This window comes from Tiliqua scincoides, chromosome 5, assembly GCF_035046505.1.
Source record: "Tiliqua scincoides isolate rTilSci1 chromosome 5, rTilSci1.hap2, whole genome shotgun sequence".
NCBI lineage: Eukaryota > Metazoa > Chordata > Lepidosauria > Squamata > Scincidae > Tiliqua > Tiliqua scincoides.
The window spans coordinates 38,107,982-38,120,645 of record NC_089825.1 but is presented as its reverse complement, the minus strand read 5'-3'; the positions used below and the strand labels follow the sequence as shown (position 1 = coordinate 38,120,645).

General features: G+C 44.8%; 1 protein-coding gene across 4 annotated transcripts; it reads left to right on the top strand.

The window, feature by feature from the left end:
- Positions 1-6,901: 6,901 nt before the first annotated feature.
- HOXA3 (homeobox A3) lies at positions 6,902-10,512 on the top strand. 4 transcript variants are annotated; one of them, XM_066628391.1, is made up of 3 exons: positions 6,902-7,156; positions 7,208-7,385; positions 9,749-10,512. In XM_066628391.1, the coding sequence occupies exons 1-3, from the start codon at positions 6,902-6,904 to the stop codon at positions 10,510-10,512; spliced, it is 1,197 nt and encodes a 398-aa protein (XP_066484488.1). The 4 variants fall into 4 exon arrangements, with proteins under 4 accessions (XP_066484488.1, XP_066484487.1, XP_066484486.1 ...); XM_066628390.1 differs by having other exon boundaries at positions 7,208-7,391; XM_066628389.1 differs by adding an exon at positions 7,462-7,473 and having other exon boundaries at positions 6,902-7,385.
- Positions 10,513-12,664: the final 2,152 nt, after the last annotated feature.

The following is a 12,664-nucleotide window of genomic DNA, read 5'->3' as shown; positions in this document are numbered from 1 at the left end:
CACTCAGGGTTGGGAAACAAGTTTTTCTTTTTTTAGTCTGCCAATGTCATTTAATTCAAAATAAGACGTGATGATTTGGGGGATTTCCCCCCTCTTTCCAGGAGTAACCCTCCTTGGGCTACAGAAACTATTTGCAGAGGAAGGTGAAGAGGAAAGTTGAATATAAACCCCACATATCTCCTCAAAACACCGAGGTTTAAATTGCTTTACGCCCCAATGGCTGAAATCCAAGGATATTGTGGTTTTCTATAATGGGAAGAAATGCCAAGTAAGCTGGGTGGCACTGCAGTAAATAAAAAATCCAGGGAATTCTCTCTTTTTAAAGGGATGAAACAGATAATTTTCTCTTTTAAGAGAGTTCAAACAGAGATAAAACAATATTCCAGAAACTGCATCTATAAAAGGGTGGGTGGGTGGGTGGGTGGGTGGGGAGAGATAACCTCGCTGGTCTTATTGCAAAAAGACTATTTAATTCAAAGAATTGCACCTGGAGAATGCCTGTTCTTTTTAAAATAATAATAATAATATTTGTTATGCAACCCCATGAAGACCAAAACTAGCTACCTAGCCTAGGTCCTTGGGAAGGACTTGATAAATGGATATAAACAAAATCCAATCAGAAACAACATAAATGTGCAAAAATATAATAATCATCATCATAATAATAAATAATTAATAAATCATCTATCTTATTTGCCTGGAAGGTGAAAAGGGATTTTTCCCCCATGTTCTGTATCCGATTGTTAGGCTGACTAGTTATCTTAGAATCTTTCCAAAGCTGGACAGTCAGCCCAGGTCGTACCTACTACTTGCAATCCCATTTTGCTAGAGTGTGCGTGAGGTGGACTGGACACACGCAAGTCTTCTTGCTCTGGAGTTTCCCCTGGAGAAGGCATTTTTGGGTTCAACCCCACCTCCCTTCAGGGTTTTGACAGTCGGAATGGTCCTCTTTTTGGTGCCCCCCAAAAGGGAGAGAAAAAAGAAATCCCATCAGCAGTTTTCAGAAGAAAGTGTGGGGTTGATTATTGACCAAAGGGGCGTTCACTTCCAGCCCCACTTTCAAGGAGTCGTTTGTAGCAAAATGCCTACCAGTGGAGTTTTAGGCCCCCTGGTTCCCCTCCTACGCGGCTTGGCTTTCCCTTTCATGTGAAGCCACCACAATATGCAACGAGGAGCAAGTGTTTTTCTGTTGTGGAGCTCTGTTTACAGCCTGGGCACATGGAGTCATAAATCTTGTGAGCCATAAATGACAAAAACCATTGGTATGCATAAGAGGCCACCCTGGCCTTAGAGTAGGGGTGTGTGTTTAAATCCCCTCTTTCCCTCCCCCCCGTTTGCTTTGTTTTGCCTTTAAGGCGACACTGCGGTTGCAAGAGGACTCTTTGTATTTTTTACACCTTGGGTCGCGAAGTCATGTCACATTCACACCTAAGCCGCCTTCTCCGGCTCCTTTGAATATCTTTCGAGCCAAGAGGCCCCCTCTGTGTTGCTTTGAAGCCTTGCCCTCCTTACCCAGCTTCCTCGGGACCGGGAAGCAGCATTCTTCCGCTGGCTGGTGGCCTTTGGAAGCTGGAGTGTGTCTTCATGAGAAGATAGACGGAAAGAGGGGAAAGGAATGAGTGGGAGAAGGAGGAATAGAAGGAGGAAGAAAGAAGAGGAGGAAGGAGGGACAATTAAAGTCCCTCAAACCCAAACATGCGCACACAGTGTTACATATGTCTTTGTGAGTACACTGAAGAGCGCAACCTGACGTATGTATATCTGTGTTCCATGTTTTTAAATGCATGCATGCTACCCTGTGTCTTGCTAACCCCATCCACTACCTGTGCTTCAGAAAATCTCGATCCACTTCTGAATGATTCTGAAGTCCCATTTTTCCTATCCCAAAACGTGAATCCCCGGCCCCAATTAAAATCTGTGTATTTGCAAGTTCTGTCCCAGGCAAGTTTACTCAAAAGCAAATCCTGTTGATTTGTATTGAATTTATTTCCCTTTTAGGATTGAGGTTGCAGCCATAGAGTACCACAGTGTAACATCGACTGCTAAGGAGGCAAACAAGGGAGTCCGGTTTATCTGGGTCTAGTCAATGGGGCTGTATAAACGCGTTCTGTGTGCTTCTTCCTAGACATGAGCTCCGGATTTCCACTCCACCTGGTTTTGAATCGATGTGGCTTGCCCTGTACACGGGTGTGTGAATGGATATTATGTGTAGACACGTGTTAATGGATGCCTCGGGGAAGGGCATGTGTGTAGCTGCCTTACATGGGCATCTCTGGCTATGGCGGCCTCTTTGGAGTGTGGGCGCCAGTTCCTCATCCCAAAAGGACATTCTTGTAATCGTTCCCTTGAACGCCTTGTCCAGTTTGGCCTGGGTGGCAGGAAGATCCGGGGGTCCCTTATTTGTGCTATGGGTGTGTGTGTGTGTACTTACACCCCAGCTTTCACCACGTCCAGAATAGTGCACATTCACCAAGTCAGTACCACCATAATTATGCTATAATTATTATTATTGCCATTATTATTATTAGATGACAACAATGGGATCAGGAGAGGGTGACCCCTTTGTGAGCATCCTTTGCCTTCATTAGCATAATTTTCCTGGCCTTTAGTGCCGCCCCGACGCTTCACTCTTTCACTCCCTCTTCTCACTCCCTCCATTCCAGCGCCCCCACCCCACCCCCACTCTGCCTGCCTGCCTGCTCGCCTGCCTGCCTGCCTGCCTGCCCCGGACTTCCCGAGGCAGCTGCCTTTCCCCCAACAGGCGCCCCCCTGGGCGTGCAAGGTTTCAACGTCCCTACCCTCCCTCTTGTAGAGCCTCATTGGGGGACAGCTCGCTCTTGTCGTCTGGGGGGTCCCGATCGCTGCTGGCTGGAGCGGTGGGGAGTTGGAGGTAGGGGCTGGAGCGAGGTAAGGGCGCGGAGAGGGGGGCCACCCGTCCGAGGCGAGCTGGAGAAAGATCCCCTCGCGTGTCCTCCTCCTCCTCCTCTTTCTGATCGAGGCAGGGCTCCTCCCGCCTTGGCTCGTGGGCTCCGTCCTGATGGTGATACCTTGAGCTGGTGCCCCCATCCCGGAGGAGCTGAGGGGACCTGGCCGGGGCAGGGGGCAGTGGAAGGGGGAGAGTCCTCCTGCGAGTTCCAGGGCTGGAACTGGGAGCGCCTGTCGCCGAGCCTCCAAAGGGCAGTGCTGGCTTCCGCCTCAGTCGTCAGAAGTTAAGGTAAGCAGGGCCACCAATGCGCCGCTATCAGTGGTGAATGGCGGAGTTTATGTCCTGGTGATTTATGAGCAGAGACTTAAATCTCGGTTCAGGAAGAGTTCACAGGCTGGAGCTTCCTTCCAGGCAGTGACGGATAGACCCCTGCACCGAGTTCAGGCCGGTGGCCCCTCTCCCCTCCACTTTCCTTGGTCTGGCAGGAAATCTTGGGGCCAGGAGCTGGTGGTGGTTGGGTGGTGTGAAAGGGGTGCTCGCGTGGATCGCAGTTTTAGGGGTGGGGTGAGGGTGGACAACAAAGGCACCGGGAGAAAGGACTCGAGGGTTGCAGCCAGATCCAGAAACCAGTTGAGGCGAAGGACTGAAATGCATAGGCCCATTCCGCCCTATTGTCTTCTGCAGGGACTCCATCGGCTGAAGTCCAAACGTTTTGCTTATCCTGATTTGTAAAGGGCTGATGAAGCAGTCGGAAGGAGGGAGGGGCTTTTTCGGGGAGGGGGGAGAGAGGGAAGAAATTGGGAGCCTTCCATAGCCACCCAAACTTTTCCTCCAGTTTCCTTTGACTTCCAAGGACTTAAAGCGACTTGATTAATAACCAATAACTGCAAGGGCGGATCTTTTCTTTCCCTTCCTCACCCCCTGAACTGTGTGCTGGGGACTGATGAGGGATTAATCCTGCAACAATCCTGCGCGCACTTACCTGGGAATAACCTCTACTGAAAAATTACAGTGGAAAAATGACTTGGGAATAAACAGGGACTGCCTTAGGCGCCAAGACTGCAATCCTCTGCACATCTACTTGGGAGTAAACCCTTTTGAATACAGTGAAATTAACTTCCGAGTAAACCTACATGGTTATTGGGCTGCATGTGAAGTCTCCGGGTTATTATAAATGAAGCAAAGCCTTTCTCTATGATTAACGACCAGGAGTTATATGAATGACTATGCTTGCCAAGTCTTTGGTTTCGATGGCGAACTCCTCAAGGGCCTAATTTTGCTCCTACCTGTCCCCCTCTGCCTTTTCCCCCTGCCCCAACAATGGCTACCTCCCATCTCTGCTGTCTCAGCAATAGGTGAAGAAAGCATTTTTACCTTTGGAGTTGTAATTTAATTTAGGGTCTAGATCTAGAGTCCTGCCCATCTGTGGGAGTTTTTCATGGCTTCAATGGAAGCCGCTTCCCTAATTTCATTGTTTGCTAATGGCTTTCCATTTGTGCATCATGTTTTGATGCGAAGAATAGGGAATTGCCTTCCCATTCTCAGGGGGAAAAAGAAGTCTCTTGGACGGCCATGATTCTCCCACCTGAGTTAGTACAATGGCCACCATTATAGGAATAAACTTGACAGCCATCCTAGTTTCCCACTTTCTTCGTTTGTCTGTCTGGAAAGGCAATAGACAGACAAACACAGAGTCAAACAGCCTCAACCATTTTGAGGGGAGAATGATGAGGGCATAGAAAATGCAGGAGCCACCTCCCAGTTGAAAGCAAAGTAACTTATGGTTAAGTCTTCAGTTTAATTTGGCTACCTAATGGGTTATCCTTTGGGGATTACACTTTCGAAACTTCCAGAGGAGTAGCCCTGCTAGCCTTACAGCAAAACAACCAAGAAACTTGGGACACCTTAAAGACCACCACATTGTTTTCAGCATAAACTTTCTTTGTCCTCAGATGGTGTCTGTGGAGCACCTACTAGGAATATGGGGCACCTAATAGGAATATGGGGCAAAAGCACAGAGGATAACACTTCCTGGTTCTAGTAGCCTGGAAATCGTGTAGGAAGGAAATCATATGCTACAACCAAAGTGCTCTTCTTTAAGGTGCCACAAGATTCTCTGATTTCTGCATCTGAAGAAGCTTAATTGTCTCCATTTGCAGATCTTGACCAGTTGCTTATCCTAAGAGCTACCAAAAGACTTGATTACTGTAAACAAAAAACAAAAAAAATCAAGGCTGTAAAAAAAAATTCGAAAGACAGCTGCCATCTGCAAGAGGTTTATTAAATTACTTTGTCTGTATAATGCGACTCGTTTTCTGAGAAACGGGTGAATTGAAATGCAAGCACATGCAATTAATTTGAGGATGACGATGATACCCTGTAATGTTTCCCTGAAGCCCTAAGCACTGACAGGAGAACTATTTGGAGTAAGAGCATGCCAGGAGAATGTGTTTTGAGAAAACTGGGCTATTCGTGGAGGGAAGGGTTTGAGTGCCTGGGTTCTGAGTGTCTGTAAAGTTTTTAGATCGCTGTTCAGATCTCCATGAATGAGAGAGTCTGTCTCTCACTGGTTATGCTCAGTCAGGTAAACATTGTTGAGTGAACAGCAAGGATTCGCCTGGGTTGTAGGAGCACTCTGTGGTTTTGTGTGTCCATTCCCCTCTCTGCAGCCAAATGACCCTCATACATCAAATTACACAGCAGTTTCAAAGACAGAACCTATTATCGTTGAGTTGGTAGGAAAGTTCAAGCCGTGGTCATGGAGATGAACGCTGGTTTTTCTGGTTCCTGGTGAGTGTCTTTGCCCCAATTCATCATGTTTGAGCAGGTAGAATTTGGGTATCGTACATGGGGGGGGGGGAGGAAATGGGGGGAGGGGATGTGGAAGACTCAGATTTGAAAACTGCTGATGGATTTGATCTACTCCCGATTAGTGATCAGAATTTCATCAGAAGTTAATCTACAAAAGGGGATAGGCCTGAGGGTGCGAAAGAAACCTCTCACAAGCAAGAACTGGCTGGAAGATCGCCCCCCCCCCACAGATAGTAATGTTTGGCTTCACCTCGGGGCTGTTTGATCCTAGAAGCCAAATTGGTGTCTCTGTGTAAAATCGCAGCAGCTAAAGCTAATTTATGAGCAGGAAGTTGGCTGGTTAATGAATAGCAAAGGATAGGGGCTATCCCTAGTCGTTGGGCAGTTCCATCACACGAGTACCCTTTTGTGTGGCATTTGTCAAGCCTCTCGTTTTCCTAACAAACATCCTACAGGTTCTAGTCCCTTTAAGTCCCAAGAATTTTGAAATGTCCTTAATGGTGCATTCCAGTTATATAAGTGTTTATTGATTGTCTTGAAAAGCAATAGTAGTATTTCAAATTCTGACTACCCAGTTGATAAAGCGGTGGTGTTGTTTTTAAAGAGGGAGGGCTAAAATGTTCTTGTGAGGTGTAAGAGGCAAGGTCTACCAATGAGTTCAGAAACCCTAATAGAGGGGGAGGTTTATTCTCTTCTTGTGTACATACAAGTTTTCCTTAATCACCTTTATTCAATAGCTTTCCTTTCAAGTAGCCTTCAAGATCCCCTTTTGTGGGAAACAGTTCAATAATTCGGGGGGGTGGGGTGGTAGGGGTGGAAAATCCTAGAAAACGCTTTTTTCCTGGAGCCCTAAACTTCACAGTTGTGGCTGCCAGTAAGTAAATCCGAGTATTTGTTCCTCTCGAAATTCTCTTCGCCCCAGGCCAAGTCATGCTGCTAAATATTGCTGACCACTTTTTCTGTTATGGCTTTCATGTCACTTAGCTATTGAAAGTAAGATGGATTTGTACGGTTTCTTCACTCTCCTGTGCTTGCTCTACACCCTAGGTCTACCAGGAGGGGCCATTGGAGGAGAAACGTCACGTGACAGAGGGGTGCCAATGTTATTCTTTAAGGGTGTCAAGACCCTGTCAGTTTGTGAAATAAATATTGGGAAACAACGAAATGCAAAAAGCGACCTACTACGACAGCTCTGCGATCTATGGCGGCTATCCCTACCAAGGAGCAAATGGTTTCGCTTACAATGCTAGTCAGCAGCAATATCCTCCACCTCCTTCTTCGTCGCTGGTGGAGACGGAGTACCATCGACCTGCCTGCTCTCTACAGTCCCCCGGCGGCAGCACCGTGTCCCACCACAAGGCCAATGAAATCAATGAAAGTTGCATGAGGACCCTCACCAGCCAATCCCTCCAACCCCCAGTCCTCCAAGAGCAGCCGCAGCAGCAGCCTCCAGCCCAACAGGCACCACAGCCACCACCTCCACCTCCACCCCCATCCGTGTCACCACCTCAGAATGCTAGTTCCAACACCACCAACCCAACCAACACCACCAAGAGCTCCATCATGAACTCGCCCACCATGTCCAAACAAATATTCCCTTGGATGAAAGAGTCTCGTCAAAACACCAAGCAGAAAAACAGCGGTTCCAGTTCAGGTATGACACAAGAGCGGGGGAGGGGTTGGTCACGATTTAAGGAGCCGATGTACTCACATTAGGCAGCCAGATCCACCAGCCAGTTAAGCTGAAGGTCTTTGGATCCTTGACTCCTAGGTGTTCCAGTGTGGCAAGGCAGACTTGGAACTTCCCCCAGCTTCTTCACTTGGAAATTGAACCCAAAGTTTCCTGACATCACAAGGATTATCTTATTTCAAAAAAAAAAAAAATTAAAAAACTTTTTTTAAAACATCTCCAGAGAGAGGAGTGATGAGAGTTGCTTTAATGTGACCCCCGTTAAACTCTTATAAAAGAATGTGAAGTCACTTGGTATCCAAGCTCTCCCCTTTGCAGACTCTGGGATGACTATAACAGACGTCTCTGAATCTTCAACATTCCATAGCCAGCCCACCGACCCCTCCTCCCTTCTGCTCCTGATTAAACTATGTCAAGATACAAAGGTCTAGGCCTATCTTCAACCAGTGGCAGGACCTGTATACATTTCTTTTTTGGCACTGGTGCTATTACAGGCACAAGACAGTGACCTATCCTTGTTGAAGTGTAATGAGAATAAAATAGCTCATCAGTATTTGAAGCCAGGATCAATGCTTTGTTTGATATTCATAACCTTTTTTTGATTTTAGTGCACCAACTGGCAGCCTTACAAGAGTGGCAAACAAAGCTCAGGTTTCTTTAGCACTCTGCAGGCAGGTACATAAATACATTATGGGTGGATTATAGTGTTTATCAACAGTGCTATTACATAAGTAAACCCAAATCGATGAGAAAAGTATTAGAGTCAGTCTCCCCAGGCCTTTGGCTTCTATTTACCACTTACTTCCTCAATTTATCTTGGGCTGAGAAAATAGATTCTAAACTTTATCCAAATGTTTTCTTTGATGCTTTTCTAATCTGGTTACAGTGGAAAATCAACACTGACATGCATATATATATATATATATATATATAGAGAGAGAGAGAGAGAGAGAGAGAGAGAGAGAGAGAGAGAGAGAGAGAGAAACTGGCTCCAATTCATAATTATGTTCACCAGAAGTGTAAGGTAAACCTGCCTACCTGGAAGCAAATCCTATTCAGTTTAGTGGGACTTTCTAAATATGCTTTCAACTGCAGTTTTATTTTATTAAGTGCAGTCTGAAGAGGCTGAGGGCCCAATCCTATCCAACTTTCCAGCAGTAGCACTGATGCAGCTGCAATGCAGCCTGGAGGTAAGGGAATAAATGTTCCCTAACATTGAGGAGGCATCTGTGACTGCCTCCCCATCAAAGGATGCAGCACAAGCCCCATTGGCATGGTTGCACTGGCCCTGGAAAAGTGGATAGGATAGGGCCCTAAGTCCCAAAGAATTTGATGGATTGGAAGCACCTAGCTTGATACTAAACCTAGAAGCAAATTCATTGCTTTCAATGAAACTTACTTCTAATAAGCTTAGGACGTCTGACTAAATCCTATTGAATTTAATGGGCCTAAAACCTTATTTAACTTCCACTGGACTGTGCACACAAAACAAATCCCTAAGCATTTTGGAAACACTGAAGTTGTGCTCACCCATGGTGGTGAACAATCAAGTGAACAATTGTCAATCTGCCACATGAGACAAGCCACCTCTTTCACCCTGGCCTTGTGACAATATGGAATCCAATTCATTTTAATGGGACCACATTGATTGCAACTGGTTTGTGGAGCTGGCTGCTCAAAATAGGAATATTTGGGAAAGAATGTTGATAGAGAATGGATGTTTTCCTTTGAGTTGTGTGTTCTGGTTTTCAGCATGTTGTCACAGATGCCTATTTTGTTGGGTGTAGTGGATTATATTTTTTTGAAGTCTTCTGGACTGCTTTGAATAATCAGCCACATATCCTGCCCCCCACCCCCCAACTTTCATGGGGCTTTGGCAGTTGATTTAAAAGTTTTCTTGTCCCTCAAGACTCATATGCAACAGAATTCAGACTTCAATAGGACTTTCATTTGATTACTTGGGAGTAATCCAATTCATGTAGCAAAAAGCTCTTGATCTGGTGGTTTTAGAGAGTGATAATATGTAACTCCAAAGTCCATTCCTATCTTTGCCAGGGCATTTATCATTTCTGGTCAGTTGTACTGTGGTTTAAAAAAAGAAACAACTCTGGTCCTAGACATCTACAATTTGTATCATATATATTTCTTAATTATTATTACTTGAATAAATTTTAGTTGCAGCAAACAATCTGATGTGTTACACAGCCAATTCAACCACTAGGCCTTCATACCTGACATGGCCATGACCATTTATACTTTCTGGCTGTTGTCTATCCAGATGCCACCATACACTTACTTTGTTCTTTGTATGATTTGCATAGGTGAGAGTTGTGCTGGTGATAAAAGCCCCCCTGGGCAAGCTTCCTCTAAGAGAGCCCGCACTGCTTATACAAGTGCCCAGCTGGTAGAACTGGAAAAGGAGTTTCACTTCAATAGATACCTGTGCAGGCCGAGAAGGGTAGAGATGGCCAACTTGCTCAATCTCACAGAAAGACAGATCAAAATATGGTTTCAGAACCGCAGAATGAAATACAAAAAGGATCAGAAGGGAAAAGGCATGATGACCTCTTCAGGAGGACAGTCCCCCAGCAGAAGTCCTGTCCCTCCGGCTGCAGGGGGTTATCTGAACTCTATGCATTCCCTAGTAAACAGTGTTCCATATGAACCCCAGTCACCTCCATCCTTCAGCAAGCCTCATCAGAATGCCTATGGCCTCCCTACGTCATATCCAGCTCCTCTCAATAACTGCCCGCCTCCTCAAAAGAGGTACACCGGGACTGCAGCAGTGACTCCTGACTATGACCCTCATCCTCTTCAAGGCAATGGTTATGGCAATCCACATATACAGGGAAGCCCCGTCTATGTTGGGGGCAATTATGTGGATACCATGGCAAATTCTGGGCCGTCCATCTTTGGTCTGACTCACCTCCCTCACCCTTCATCCGCCAACATGGACTACAGTGGGCCAATGGGCAACAATCATCACCATGGACCTTGTGATTCACATCCAACATACACAGATCTTACTTCTCACCATCCTTCTCAGGGAAGAATTCAGGAAGCGCCCAAACTCACCCATCTGTAATATATCATCAGTTACTAAGTGAATCAAAAACAAGCCTCCCAGGCTTTTTTTTTTTTAAGGAAAATACTTTAAATCCCTTCCTGCTCCTCTATTTTGCTTTGGTTTTATTTTCTTTTGGTAAAAAAAAGAAGAAGCATTTTCTAGTTTATGTGATATTTGTTGCTTGAATTGCTCTCTAGTTTCAATAGTGGATATTTATCTTCTTGAACTCTTGCCTTGTGTTCTCGCTTTGAGAGTATGCAGAGGCTTTCTACTTTAACTTCAACTCTTTTATCAAAACAGGGTATATGAACAAATTTTCTATACAGGAGGTTCTTAAATGTGAATTTGTTCGTACAGAATCAATCCCACTGGGGAAGCATTTGTTTTTGTTTTTAATTTTAATTGCACTTCTTTTAAAAAGCGAGAAAGAAATCAAAGGCGCGCGAACAGGGGTCCCTGGGCGATATTATTAATACGTGTACGTCTTTCAACGTGTGTATGCTGGTGAAACATTCAGATTTATTTATATTTTTTTGCAAACTTTGAATAATCTAAGTGTTTAAATTTTTTTATTTATCCCCATCTGTTCATATTTATATATATAAAGATATTAAAAAAAATAAACTTCTTCTGTACCTTAAATATTCAGGAGATATTTACCTGGCTGTATGTTAAGAAGGCATACGTAGGGAAAATTGTTTAGAACTCCTTTATTTAAAAATAAAATGCAATAAAATCCAGAAAAAAAACCACAGGCCACCATTCCAACAACCACAACAAAAGAGATGACTGTATCATCCAACAAAATGTAAATCTGAACAACAACAACAACAACAAAGGCTAGATTTGTTTTTGAAAGCTATACATTCCTTGCTACTCACATTCTGGAAAAAAAAAATAAAGTTTTTATTCTGAATAATACAGACTTAAGACCAGATCATTGCTTTTAAAAAAAGGGGGGGGGAGAGAAAGACCACAAGAAGTCTGAAGATTAAGCTGAGCTTTAAAGACACAAATTCAGCCTTCAGGTCTTCTTCTTCCTTTGATGGGGCTTGTAAACCTGCCACGGCTTTAAGTATTCCACCGTCCAAATAACAGTAGGAGATGAGGGGGCATTGAAAATATCCAAGAGGGAAAAGATCCGCCCTTTGTGTCCATAACAGATTCCTCCATAAACACAGCCAAAGGTAGCTCAGTTTTGGTTTGGACTGTTTGTGTCTGTCTGGGTGTCTCAGTCAAAGAGAAAAGGTGGGATGGGGTGGGGGAGATTCAGTGTTTCCAGTGTTGCAGCCACAGTCTGTAAGCGAACCTCAGGTGCAGTCTCTTGGCTTAGGGACTCTCCTCTTGGGGCCTCAGGCTTAGCTGGTTCTCGCTTGCAGGCTGTTCTTTCGCCATATTCGTTAGGCTCCTTTCTGTTGTTCTAAGAGGCCAGTCGATCCTGTCCGGGAAGGTTCCTCTCGCCTCTGCGCTGGAAACTGAGATCTTCCTACTCCCACACTTTCCCTCTCGGGGACAAAACAGACAATTCAGCCTCTGTTGGTAGTGAGTGGTGGGAAAACTTTCTGGACGAAATGAAATAAGAAAGCTAATCCTCAAATGAAGATTATGCAGACCCAGGCTGGTTATGGAGCATCACTCAAAGCCCATTTGTTTACAGGCAAAATTTAATTCATCATCCCCAATAATAAAGAAACAGATTCAGCAATAATACATCAGGCATGTTTGCAGAGAGATCTGACCCATTTCCTCGGGGTAGGAAAGGAGATGGCTGTTCTCCCCTGATTCTTATGCTACTGAGGCGCTCTCATCTAAGAAATGGATGGGATTTTATCGTTTTTGCACTCTTGTTTAATCTAATTTCCTTTCACATCACGCTCCCCCTCCCTTCTTTGGGTGGGGGGAGGGGAGCTGAGAACCCAAGTTTTTCACAAGGCAAAAATGATTTTTTGTTTTCTATTTTTTTCAGAAACAATGCCCTCCTAAATCGCTTTTGATCCATCCCTAGCAAATTATTCCCAGACAAAGGCCTTCAGGCGAGGAGCTGTGCTAAATAAGCCTCCAACTAAGACAAAGTCATGGACTGAAAAAAAGAGGCTATCATTTGTTTCAGACCGAGAAAATAGCCATAATTTTAAGATTTGAGGTTAATTGGTTGAAATTCTAGGACCCG